The 13,794-nt window shown below is 44.1% G+C and overlaps 1 protein-coding gene across 1 annotated transcript in view; it reads left to right on the forward strand.

Moving 5' to 3' along the window:
• Positions 1-13,794, forward strand: part of LOC147916915 (scavenger receptor cysteine-rich domain-containing protein DMBT1-like) — an 87,612-nt gene that overhangs the window by 3,469 nt on the left and 70,349 nt on the right. Inside the window, 1 exon segment of the mRNA XM_087433016.1 lies at positions 6,408-6,719. Within this exon segment, the coding sequence (XP_087289142.1) occupies positions 6,408-6,719 (312 nt within the window).

A 13,794-nucleotide genomic window follows, 5' to 3' on the forward strand; every position in this document is an offset into this window, starting at 1 on the left:
CAGCCTGAACCCCGCAGTGCTTGGCTCCGGCTGGGCGGGGTGGAGGGTGCGAGCCGTCCAGACTGTCACATAACGGCGTTTCAGTCTATGACTGACCGCATATAGGACGGTGGTCCCATGAGCTTAGTGCCATAGAGCCTAGGTGTGTAGTAGGCTGTACCATCGAGGTGTGTGTAAGCACACTCTCTGATGTTCACACCAAGACAAAATCGCCTAACCGCACGTTTCTCAGGACGTATCCCCGTTGTTAAGCAACACGTGACTGTATATAGTTTATGGGGAGCTGAACACTTTATCAGGGACAGTATTAACCACATCCTCTCCACCACTGTGTATTAGTATTTCAGAATGTTTTGCTTTTTTGACAAGTTGGAACAGAATCTCATTGTTTTACCTTGAACTGGGGAGGCGGCACGCTGGAGCTGCGTTCCACAATTCCCTGGGGTCAGTGCACTTGACCTCGGATACGAGCTTCACTACTTGGTGGCTGTGTGACCTTTGACAAGTTGTTCCACCTCTCTGACCTTTGGATTTCTCATCCCTAGAATAGAGGTGAGCAATAATTCTACCACAGGGGATTTTATGAAGATTAAATAAGATATGACACGTACAGAACTTTCTCAATGCCTGGAGAGTGGTAATTCATCAAAAATAATGGTTCCTCCTCTCCTTCTCCATCCCTCTCCCCCCGCCCCGCCCCATCTTCCTCTCTGCTGTCTCTACCATTAGCTTCCTTATCTTTCTTTATCTTCTAGTTTCCTTTCACCCTTGTTCTTTTCCTTTAGCCTACAACCAAAATTCCTCCCCACCCTGAAGAATCTGCCCCCTGCATCACTTACCACGCCATCTCTCACCTGCAGCTTCCAACCATGGCTTTTTATTCCCCCTGAGGAAGATTAACCCTGAGCTAACATCTGCCGCCAATCTTCCTCTAATTTTGTATGTGAGCCGCCACCACAGTGTGACCCCTAATAGACGAGTGGTGTAGGTCCAAGACCGGGAATTGAACCTGGGCTGCCGAAGCAGAGTGCGCTGAACTTAACCGCTAGGCCACGAGGGCTGTCCAAACGACAGCTTTTACTGCATAGTTAGTGTAGAAAAGATGGGAGCTAGAGAAAAATACAGGGAAAAGGTAAAAACACCCACAATCCTATCGCCTGAGATTGCCATTGTTAAAACATGTATTTCCGGGGCTGGCCCGGTGGCACAGGCGGTTAAGTGCATGCGCTCCACTGCAGTAGCCCGGGGTTCGCCGGTTCGGATCCTGGGCTCGCACAGATGCACCACTTGTTAAGCCACACTGTGGCAGCGTCTCATATAAAGTAGAGGAAGATGGGCACAGATGTTAGCCCAGAGCCAGTCTTTCTCAGCCAAAAAAAAAGAGGAGGATCGGCATTGGATGTTAGCTCAGGGCTGATCCTCCTCACAAAAAACAAAACAAAACATGTATTTCTTTCACGTTATACAAGTATGTAAGTGATATTACTTAATATACAGTTTTTCTATAATTTATCTTTATATTCTGAACATTTTAACAGGCCATTCACAATTTTTGGACATTGAAGTTGTTTCAGCTTTTCTTCATTTAAAAAAAAATTCAGTTTTATTGAGGTATAATTGACAAATAAGATTGTAAGCTATTTAAGGTGTACCTCCTGATGATTTGATAGATGTCTGCATTGTGAAAGGATTCTCCCCCCCCCGGTAGTTAGCACATCCATCACCTCACTTATTTATCTTTTTTAAATGAGAACATTTAAGTTCTACTTTCTTAGCAAATTCAGTTATCAACTACAGTCATTGTGTTTTACACTAGATCCTGAGACCTTATTCATCTCATTGCTGAAAGTTTGTACCCTTTTATCAACCTCTCCCTGTTTCCTCCGCCCCATTTCAGGTTCTTTCTATAATAGATACTACTGTGAAGATTATATTTGCCCAGCATCTTTGTTCACATTATAGAAATTATTTTCTTTGGCTATATTCTTAGAAGTGGAATTACCCAGGAAAGGGGTTGATCATTTTTAAGGCTTTTAAAACATATTGATAACTTTTTTTCCAGAAACATGCCAATTCTTTCTCCTATCATAAAAAAGCTGTAGAAAGTGGCAACTTTCTACAGCTTCACCAATTCTGAATATTATTGTTCAAAAATCTTGGCTAAATTGCTGGATGAAAAATGGTATACAGTTATTTTGATTTGCATTTCTTTGCTTGTAATGAGGGTGACCATTTTTAAGCCAATTATATTCTTTTTCCTTGAATTGTGTGTTTATATGCCTTGTCCAACCTCTTTTGAAATTTAGTGTCTTCCTTGTTGATTTATATAAACTCTCTATGTAATTTGAATATTACTACTTTGCTCATTATATTGATGACAAAGATTTTCCCAGTTTATTGTTTGCCTTTTAATTTGGATTTTGATGTTTTCTGAAAATTTTTTATATTTCTATGTAATTAAATTTATTGCTGTTTTCCTGTGGATTTTAACTCCAGGAACTTCTTACAGAAACCACGTAAACATTTAACTAGTTTCTTATTTCTGTGTGTTTAAAAAGATATCTAGTTCTTTACTTCTGAAAATTATTTTGCTTTCTGGTGTGAAGTAAATATCTAAAATATTTTTTCCTGTATTTTAATTTTTATAGCTTTATTTTGAATATTTGGGGTTAATAGTAACTTTTTGAATGCTGACTGCTATACTAAGCACTTGATGTATTTTTTCTGAGTTTGTCTTCACAATAAACTTACGAAGTAGTTAATGTACCTACAGATGAGAAAACTACGACAGAGTGAGGTTACATGACGCCCAAGTTTAGAGAACAAACAAGTAGCAGGGCTAGAATTTGAACCCACGTCACCCGCCTCCCAAGTGCACAGGCGTGTCACCCTCCCAGCCCCACTCCCGCCCCCCCAACCCCTGCCCCATCAGTAGTTTTGCCTTTTCAAGAACTTATCCGTTATTTTTAGCCTATTTTTCCTGATGAACTTTAAAATCATTTTTTAAAGAACGAATCAATCAAAGAAAAACATTTAGATGGGAATTACATTAAACCTATGAATTGGTTTAGAGCAACTGGCATTTCTACATTCAGTCCTTCCATCCAGAAACCAGGAGGCAGCCAAGAAGCTCTGCACAGAGTTTGTATTTTTATTCTTATTAGAATATTTTGAAGGTGCACTTTATTCATAGTGTCTCTACCTCCTCAGAGCCCATTTTGACCCACATCGTCCCCTCGGCCTGGCTCCCAGGGGACACCCTGGGGGCCACCGAGGGGGACACCCCTCGGGTGTCACTCACATGTGCTCCTCCCCTAGACTCCTGGACGCCCCTCGATCAGAGCCCTTAGTCCCTTTTCTCTCACTGCTAACTTGGACGTCTCAGCCACTGGAGCAAATTTCCGAAGGACAGAGGGGGCCTCATGGAATCTCACCACTGCTGTGCCTGGTGGAGTCGAGCATCCAGCAGGTGCTCAATAAGTGGTTGTTGAGTGGACTGGTCCTCACCACTCTGTGGAAATTATTGTTACACGTTGTTACACATATTCCTTTACACTTGGTGCAGGACAGCGGTTTTCAAACTTTAGTGTGTATCAGAATCATCTGGAGAGCTTGTTAAAACACACATTGTTGGGCACCACTTCCAGAGCTCCTGATTTGTAAGTCTGCGGGAGGCCTGAGAATTTGCCTTCTTAACAAGTTCCCAGGTGCTGGCTGGCACTGCTGACTCATGGAACCTGCTTTGACAAGCATTGCTCTAAAAGAACTCTTTTCTAATGTGACTGGCACAGGTACTCTGTTGGTTACTCAAAAATGTTATTTCAAATGGGAAATCATAAAATATGATACATACTCATTTTAAATGTTGTGTTTTAACTTAAAACATAAATACACTGTGGTTCACCGATTTGTTGCTGCGGGCTGTCTCTCAGTAGGGGTCTTCCGTGGCTCTGCAGTGTCTCCTTGCATAACCCACGCCGATTGTGCATATCTATAATTTCTAATTTTAGTTTCTCTAAAGTGGAGCATGAAATGAAAGACACTTGCACAGCAGTGTGAAAGCAGCAATTCTCCTGCTGTTTGACTTACCTTTCTTCTACTTTTTGCTGTCTCACCTGCCTGATTTCTTTTTGGCAACTTGATTTTATTTCCAGAGCATTAGGCCTTAGTTTCATAGAAAGACTTCTTTCTTTTTGTACCCATTTTCTTCAATTTACTTAATATTTAATTTAATTTAATGCCAAGTACAACTGGCATAAACAGATTTGGGACTCATATGTGCCTCTAGTTGATCACACGACTTAGTTGGTTGGAGCAGAAGTTGCCAAGTGGCTAGAAGTTAGCCTATGAGCCCAAGTGTTCAGAAGGTTTACAGAGAGGATGGGGAGCCTCGTTGATCTGTCGAGGGGGTTACATGAAGGTCAGTGAAGACAACTTCTTGTCTACTGGCCCCTGTGGGCTGCCTTTCATCCAGAGTAGCCAGATATTGGAAATAAAAATGCAATATACCCAGTTTAATTTGAATTTCAGAAAGAATATTTTTTCTTAAGTATAAGTGTATCTATGTAATATTTGGGATATTCTTATACTAAGGAAGTATTCATTCTTTATCTGAGGTTCAAATTTAACTGAAAGTCCTTAATTTTATCTGACAATCGTACTTTTAACCCATTTTTGTCTTGACATATGTCTATACCTTCTTCCAAGCTTAAGGTATCCCCCTTTCTGGATTCCTCCTGCCCTTCTCCCAAGCCCACGACTTGCTCCCTCTGAGAATCCCACTCCCACTCCACTCTGTATTCCTCATAGGCCGGTTACCAAGTCTGGCTGCTGAGTAGCCTCTGAGCTCCAGAGGACTGAGCCTTACCATCTCTGATGGATCCCTTCTTTCTCCCCGAATTTTAGCACCGTGCCTCGTGTGCGGTCAGAGATTAGTCCCTATTCGCTGAGTGAATTAATTTAGGAGCGACAGGCCCAGCTAACCCTCCAAAGTGAAGTGTGATGCAGCCCCCCTTCTCTGCTCCAATGAGCAAGGGGGTCAGATTTAATGCTTGTTTTCAGAGGAGCTCTCATTGGGCCTTTTTCTCTTTGTATTTTCAGCAACAACCACGGTAACCACTTACTGGGAGACACAGACGCCAACAGGTAATTAAACTCTGGGACTGGAAGGTTGTGGGACCCAAGACCAGCCCCAAGGACTCAGGAGGGACTGCTGCAGAGAATCCTGCTGGGTTTTAGTTGCAGGACAGGAAGGGCCTCCTCTGACGGGGTCCACCTGGGCCCTCAGCCCCTTCCTTGCGAGGTTCCACTCTGACCGGAAGACAGGCCCACAGTCTCCACTCCAGCCTATGCGTAGCCACACCCCCTTCCTAAGATCTCCGCATCCCAGGCGGCCCTAGTGGGTGTCCAGCAGGGGTTACAGCCACTCAGTAGGGCAGCAGAGGCAGTTTGAACAGTAGCATCTAATCGAATCTCTCTGGATGTAATCGCTTATTTTTTATATCCTTTTCTAGAACTTTTATCACGTCATGGGAATACGGTGGATACTTCTGCCTCAGGTGATGCCTTACACGGTAACTTCTCCTGCTCACTATTTCCTCCTCTTATTGTTGTCCTGTGTGTGCATGAGTGTGCCGGCGTGTGCCAAAGCACAGAGTATGATTTGGGCCAAATTGTTCAAATGTTAAAAACAATATCAGGAGGCAGAAAGGTAAAATGATTAAGAGCAACGGCCTGAGTACGAATCCTGCCCCTGTCACTCACTAGTCGGTTGATCTCGGGTCACCTTCCTGAGCCTCAGTTTCCCCACAGGGTTGTTTTGAGGATGAACTAAGATGACGTATGTCAAGCTCTTGAATATGAGCAGAGGTTCCCATTTAGGAAATGCTCAAAACCGTCTGCCATGATTAAACTTTAAATATCGGCACCGTGGGGTGTGTGTGAGGGAGGAGAAGAGATGTCCCAAGTGTGCAGGGACACAGGCCTTTTAGAAGCAAGCCTGGCTCTCTCGCTGAGAGCCGGAATGTTATTGCTCTACTTTCTGAGTGGGGAGCAATCCCCATGGCAGTGCCGGGCACACGGTGGGTGCTCCCATGGTGGGGGGAAAGGGCTGTGCCACGGGCAGGACAAGCTTTTCGTGATTGGAACTGGGCTTGAAAGGTCAGGCCGGGGACCTGAAAGTGATGTCGCCACGAAAGCCCCTCAGGATACAAGGTTGCCCAAACACCACTGAAGAGGCAGAGTCTTTAGCTTGTCAATTTCAAACACAGAAACAGGGCAAGGAATCCGTTTCATTGTCCAGTCTTTTCTGGATCCCCGCTCACTGTGAAGGGCTCTGCATCTCACGCAGGCCGGGCATCTTGTCCGTCAGAAGGGACAGACGGTGAAATCTCTGTGCTTTCCTCTAGATGTGGCCTTGAGGCTGGTGAACGGAGGGGGCCGGTGTCAGGGCCGGGTGGAGGTCCTGTACCGGGGCTCGTGGGGCACCGTGTGTGACGACAGCTGGGACACCAATGATGCCAACGTGGTGTGCAGGCAGCTGGGCTGTGGCCCAGCTCTGTCAGCGCCAGGAAGTGCCCGCTTTGGTCAGGGCTCAGGGCCTATTGTCCTGGACAATGTGGGCTGCTCTGGTCACGAGTCCTACCTGTGGAGCTGCCCCCACAACGGCTGGCTCTCGCACAACTGTGGCCACTGGGAAGACGCCAGCGTCATCTGCTCAGGTGGGCCTCCAAGAGGTGGTACAAAGGATGCAGCACAGGGCAGAGGCGCAATAGTAAGGATGCCTATCCTTCTCCAACCTTGGTGTCTCCATCGGGAAAATGGAAATAATTGTGGTACCTTGGGCAAGTTATTTTACCTCTAAGTGCTTCACTTTACTTCTCTTAAGACGAGAGAACTCTTCCATCAAGGGTTGCCATGAGGCCAAAGGAGAAAATGAAATACTTAAGACAGCGAGTGATGGAAATTGTATAATCATGGTCATCATCATAGTCGCATTGCCGTTAGCTCACGCTTGGGTGCTGACCATGTGCCCCTAGTACACTAGCCCCTAGCTAGTACAATAAACATTTTATCTGGATTTTCTCATTTAATTCTCCCAATGACCCTGTGAAAGCTAGTAAGTCTCAGCAGCGATCATCTCTGTCATTTTATGGGAAAGGAGAGGCGTTTTTATCTTCCACTGTCTCTGTCATCACAAAATCACTTATCTTTTTTGGACTAAATGACCAAAGAATTACTAATCTGCTTTTAGCCATTCCATTCAGTTAGTTGAGAACTGCCAAATTAAACCAAAGCCCTCAACCTCAACTCCTCATGCCTGTTAATACAAGCTGCATAGGCTAACTTTTCTCAAGGAACTAAGAAAAGCAATGGGTCCGCATATTTGCACAAGCCTAATTTATTTTTCTACAGTGATGAAAGGTTAATCTCTATTTTAATGAAATCAAGAAATATCTGCAACAAGAAATACACAGAAACTAATGCACAAATTATTAAAGAGTGTTTCACTGAACTTGTTTTTAAGGTATCAAGAGCCATTTTTTTTATCACCACATTTTCTGGGACTAGTTTAGTATTTTGTGGTGCACACACGAGAGACTCCAGAAATCTTTATCAATTGGAATTACATTTCGAAATCACATTATAGATCTGTTGACGTTGATCTCCCTGAAGTTACTATGTCTCTACTTCAGAGTCAAGTGTAAGAAAAGCAAAGGTTCCAAGGTGGATTTCTCGGTCAGGATCCCTGTGGATAAACCACACACGTGTCTGATTTTTCTCTTATTCCTTTATAGTTTCCCAGTCAGATCTTCTCAGCACACCTGATAAGTACTCTAAAAGAATATGTTGTATTTTGTTTATAATTTATTTTTCATTCTACACAGTTATTTATATGTTAAGAATAAATACTGCCTCACTGAACTTTAATTAACGGTATGAGGTCTGCATAAAAGTATGATTTGTGTCCCTTCTGGAAATACAAAGGCAACAGAAACATCTTTAAAGAATAGCATAAACGGACTGTGTGGTCATACAGTTATGTTCTTTCTAAATTTTATTTTGCTTTTGACTCAAATGTCAGTGCACATCCGAATCAACTAGGTTATTTATTTAAATGCAAGGTCCTTGGAATTCGCCTTACCCCTGCCCAGGGTCTCTGATTTGGAGGACCTGTGGTGGGGCTCAGGAAGCTGCATTTTTATACAACCAAAAATAAGGATGACCTGTAGACCACACATTGAGCAACCATGCTGCATGGCCCAGTAGTGAATTAAGTTTTTGTGTTTGCAATATAATTGTGGAAGCATGACTTTGCTAAGGTTTTCCAAAGGAAGTGAGAGAACATATGTATATACATTTTAAGCGCTATCTATTTTTACTTATTTTTCCTTAATTTCTCTATTTTACTTAATGTCAGGTGAATTTAGGTTTTAAACATTTTCCCAAATGGTTCTTGGCTACATTATAAGTGCGACTTGTTGATATAAAGACTTTTCCACAGGTGCATTGCTAGCAGTGAACTTTTACATACCTTTCAAAATGGCCTCAATATCCTTACCACCTCATTGGGCAAGAACCAGTCCTACCAGGACCCTTCTAAGCAGGAAAGACCACAGCATATACTCTCTCTGTGTTGTTTCAGGGGAACATGTTCCCTGCCTTCAGAGACTTAGGGTCTAATGGCAAGATAGACATTAATCAACTGACCATTCAGTTAATATTACAGCCGTGATAAATGCCGGAGCAAGAGGCACTCGGCAAGAGAGACGTGCTCAAGCCATCAGAGAGAGAGCGGTCTCTAGAAAGTCCCAGGTGAACTGAGGTCCAGAGCCGGTGTAGGAGTCAGCCAGACAGAGCAGGAGGGAAGAGTGTGTCTCTGTTATTCACGGTTGCTGCTGTCAGGAACTTAAGGGAACAGATGCAGACTCAGGTTAACAGTAGCCACCCTCGCCCAGCTGTCAGATACTCCCCCTCCTCTATGCTTAGGCATCCTGGTATGGTAGCTGGCAATGGTAGTGCCCCGATGGGAGGCTATCTCTAGGTCCCACTTCCCAAACTGTGCCCTTGACACATTTTCTGAAGCTCTAGAAAAACTGGACTTCTGATCAACGAAGTTTTGGAAGTGTTGCCTGCCATTGATTGTCGAACCCCTTTTGTCCTTTGGGGCAAAAGGGTGAAGAGCAGCTGTGGGGACAGCTGCACTCGGTCCCGGTTCTTGTTTGCCTCCTAAGTCCTTGTCTAAATCTAGATGGAGATGGTGGAGGCAAATCCAGAGATATATCCATGAGTAAATCTCTGGGGCGCTCATCCTTGGTCACGTCTTGAACGGACACATGAAGCAATGAGCAATCTGGCACCACCTCCACTTCTGGCATCCTGTCCTCTGTACCATCCCCTTAGGCTGGCCACTTGCTTAGAGACAATGAGACTCCATGGAGGAGGCTCAGATAGGGCTCCCATCCACAGAATCCGTAAACACCACTATATGGGAGAGACTCTATGGCAGAAAAGAGAGAGTATCTGAGAGAATGAAATAACCTGGTTGCTTGTGACAGATGAAAGATGAAAAGCTCAATGATCAAAAAGTTTCTTTTTTTGGAATGGTGCTGCAAAATCAGTGGAAAAACAATATGGAATCTTAGTCAAGGCTGCTGGGTGACTTCCAGTTGAAAACTCAGTTGTGGTTGGTGTATGGGAAGTAGATTGGCGTGGACCACCTTCCTTGCAAGAACCACAAGGGGTGGGCTGGTAGCAGGCAGTGGCTGTGACAAAAGGCAGCTCGGGATGATAGCTAAAAGCATGGACAGTAGAGCTGGAGTCTGTGTGTCCTTGGGCTACTTTGAGAATGTCTGCACCTCAGTGTCCTCATCTGTAGGTGGGAATGATGGGGTTGGGGAAGGATTGAATGCGATAGTGCATATGAATAGGAAGACATGGTATTCTCTTCAACAAACTATGAAGATGTAACAACTCTTCAGTCAACATTTGCTTAAGTTTCAGAGCACTTTCCAGAGTGCCGTTGGAGTCGCTATATAATCTCCTTAGGCTTCTCTTCTAGAATAACTGGAGTGGTCCATGTGGTAGAAGTGGGCTTGTTTGTTGATACCTTGCTTTTTATAATGCTCAAGCCTTTCAGTTTTTCCTCCAGTAGAGCAAAATGTACACCATGTCCACATGTACACAATAGGTACTCTGGGGTATTTGGGACAATGGCTGAGTCCAGATGGACAGGTACCAGCTCCCTTGAAAAGTGATGAAGTCTTTGGGAAATATCTGGAGAGATCTCTTTGTGGCTCCTGGTTGGTCCCTTCTGACAGCTTAGCTCTCTTGAACACTGATCCCAAGTGCTAGAGAACAATCTGTTTCCATTTCCTGGAAAACAAACAAGTAGAAACTTCTTTCTCCAGGTGATTTGGCACCATTCCCAACATGGCAGCCGCTATCATCTGTAACTATGTGGTTGATTGTTGGAAGAGTGCAAGTTGGTCTCAATAAGTCTGTGCAAAAGGGTTCATTCAAAATGCATGGACACAGCCCAAGCAGAGACACCTTCAGTGTTCCGTTTGGTGCTGTGGAGGAGTATTGTCAAGACTCTGGAGCTCAGAGCTTCTGAGCTGGATGCAGATTCTGACATTGACTGCCATGTGACTAAGCAAGATGCCTGGAGCCTGGCAGTGAGAATCGCATGGTGTCCTCTGAACTGTGTTCAAATAGCAGAGTTCTGAATGGAGGATTCTCTCAGGCAGGTCTGTCAGCTTGTCCTTGAATGTGGGAGTAGGGATGGTATGTCAGAAATGAGATGGTGATGTGCCGGGGCAGAACTTTGCTAGTTTTGGGGTCTCCATTGAAAGAATCCTCTGGCTGCCTATTTCTATTGTGAATTGCTTCTTCACTTTCAGGGGTGTGTAGCCACCTGGCCTCACTGGCCATCTTAATGGGCCGTCAACAACATGAGCAGGGCAGCTGGAAGAGTCCATTGTGGACCCCACGTTCAAGGTGGAGAGACTGTTACAGTGGTGCAGTGCTCTGACATCAAGGACCCTCACTGGCCTGTTGGTTCTGTCAGAGAGATTCAAGTCTCTGAGCCCCGATGGCTGCTCCTGGGAGGACCTGACTTTAAAAAGTATCTGGGAGGTTTATCAGATGACTTTACCCTCCCAGTATCAGGAAGTAAGAAACGAGGGATTGTGAAAGCAACCCTGTTAGAAATCTTAATAAGAATTTAAGCATAACAGATGTCTTGGTATTAAGTAGATGTTGGTACATAAGCATCATAAAGATGAAAGGGTACCATCACATGTCCTTTAGCACAATGAGATGGTCCAAGTTCTTGCTGCAAAATATCATGGATAAAATCATTCCCACTGAAGTGGATGAGAGGACCATATTTTATTTTTTGCACTTAGAATTATATTACTGACTCCTCGACTCTTGAATTTGAGGAAATTCATCTAAGATATCATCCTCTGAAGACTCATAGTCTGAGATTTCAATTGTACAATCAATTTTACTGTTACTGTTAGCATCTAGGTTACTGCTCCCTGTCTCTCAGTGTTTCTCTTCTGATTCATCTAATTATTGTGAAACATCTTCCTTTGTCAGTTTTCTTCTGTTTGCCATTGTGAATAAAAAAGGAAAAATTCTGAATTCTTAACTGCATTCAGTGAAAGCTAAAAGTGTGCTATAAAGACAGTGTCTCCAGTCTTTTAAAAATACCTTCTTGAAAGACAATGCAATATTTTGGGTACTGAAGAATGATGATTTATTTCACTGTTTTATCTTCCTTCTAGGCAATGCTATCATTCTCCCATGTTCTTATTATATAAGTCCTTTTTATAGTAATAATTGATGAATTAATAATTGATGAACTAATTCCTTGAATGATGAAGTAGAAATATGTTTCAGGATATAGGAAAAATGAGATCACTATAACCCGTAATGTATTTGGATTTACACAAGGATCCAATGAATCCATATAGTGACTGTATGACAGAATGCGTTTTATTCTATTTTTGTAATGAATAAATATTGTTTTTGGACTTTGGAAGACCTCTAAAAATATATAAAAATCATGAAATATCGATCTTCACAAATACAGTTAGATCAGCTCAAAAACTAAAATTGAGTCCGACGGACTCTGATGGTACAATCGAGGGGTAACCTGAGGTGAAGGGGGGGTGGGGGGCTTGCGCCTGCCCCCACGGATGGTAAAGATCCAGGGTTCTCTAGTTTTTGGTTTTCTTCAAGATAGACTGAAAATTTCTCGGGTATGTATCAGAGGGAACAGGATATCTGACACCAAAATATTTACTTATTTAGGGGGCCTTGGAGAGGCAATTCCCACTGCTGACTCTACCCAATGTCAGACTGGAGGGTGGATTCAGCAGCCACCCGGCATCCTTGACAACCAGTTTAAACTGCCTCCTCTGGTCCTGCCTTTCTTTCTGAGCATAGATTACATCCTGTGACTAGAGACTGTAGCGTTAGGGGTCCTGGTAAATAGACATACGCTTTATTACACCTAAAATTATTGAGCACCCCGTATCCTACCCACATGTTTGAATCTATCTTGCAAAACCCCAAGCACGGCAAGAGCACCAGCGACACACAAACCCAAGATTGAACCACAGCGCCCCCTGGCATGACTGTTAGGTGAAGCTCAAGCCAGTTTCTGACTGTAGGAGATCATGTACAAACAGCGGAACCTCCTTTCTAAGGTGAATGTGGTTTTTTTCTAGGTCTGTGGAACCCCCAGACTACCGTCTATGGTAAGACCTTTTTTCTTTACTTGGCATCCCGGGGTTTTGCTCACTGGCAGGGTCAGCCAGTTCTGCTGCTGCTGCTGTTGGCTAGTTGAGGCTGAGTGCTGGCTTGGCCACAGAGCAAGTGCCCGCCCTTGAGAATGCAGGGATGGAAAGGGAGAGGTCCGGGGGTGCCAAGACCCTAGGCACGTCCCAGGCACACACTGAGCCAGGCCATTCTTTCATTCTCATTCCTTCTTCTCTTGCCTCTTTCATTCATTCATTCGTTCATTCATTGCATGAGATTGGCTTAAGTCTGGTGTCTGGAGAGATGAAGAGTCAGTGCCTCTTCTCACCATTCATGACAGTTTTCCTGAAGATAGCTAACACACTCCCAGTGGTCGCTATGTACCCTGCACAAAATTATTTTTATACTTCAAATGAGTTAATATATTCAAAAAGCACTTAAAACACTGCCTGGCACATCAGTGCTCAACTAATGCACATAGTAAGTGTTATCATCATGAAATCTTCCCAACAACACTCTGATGTGAGTAGCGTAATTACCCCCATTTTTCAGATGGGGAAAACAGGACACAGTTAGGTAAGCTGTCAATAGTTACATGTCTAAGGTCACATGGTGGGTAAGTGGCCGGTCAGAGGTGCGAACCCAGAACAGGTGCCTTTTCCTTTGTCCATGAGTCTCACTAAATGTATCCATCTCTCCTCCTACTCCACAGTGAGAGTGTGTGCCCTTTGACATGTCAGGGTCCTTTGTGTGCTCCCTCAGGACAGCTGAACCTGCCAGTGAGTTCTTCTCTCAGTGAGTTGAGGCCAATCCCTGCCCTTTCAGAGCATGCCCTGCGAGCATGCCCGGGAGGGACTCCAAGGACAGCTTTCTGGTGATTGACGTCCAGCAAGGGACAGGCTGAGGCAGGGAAATAGAGAGCTCTTCTGCATTCACAGGAGTGACCAGATGGGGCAGCAAGGAGGGCTGAGGAAGCCCAAATGCACCTTGGGAATACCCCAGAAACAGTCCCATTTGCCTTCC

Source organism: Ceratotherium simum, chromosome 6 (genome assembly GCF_057802395.1).
Source record: "Ceratotherium simum simum isolate JZ-2026a chromosome 6, ASM5780239v1, whole genome shotgun sequence".
NCBI classification, from domain to species: domain Eukaryota; kingdom Metazoa; phylum Chordata; class Mammalia; order Perissodactyla; family Rhinocerotidae; genus Ceratotherium; species Ceratotherium simum.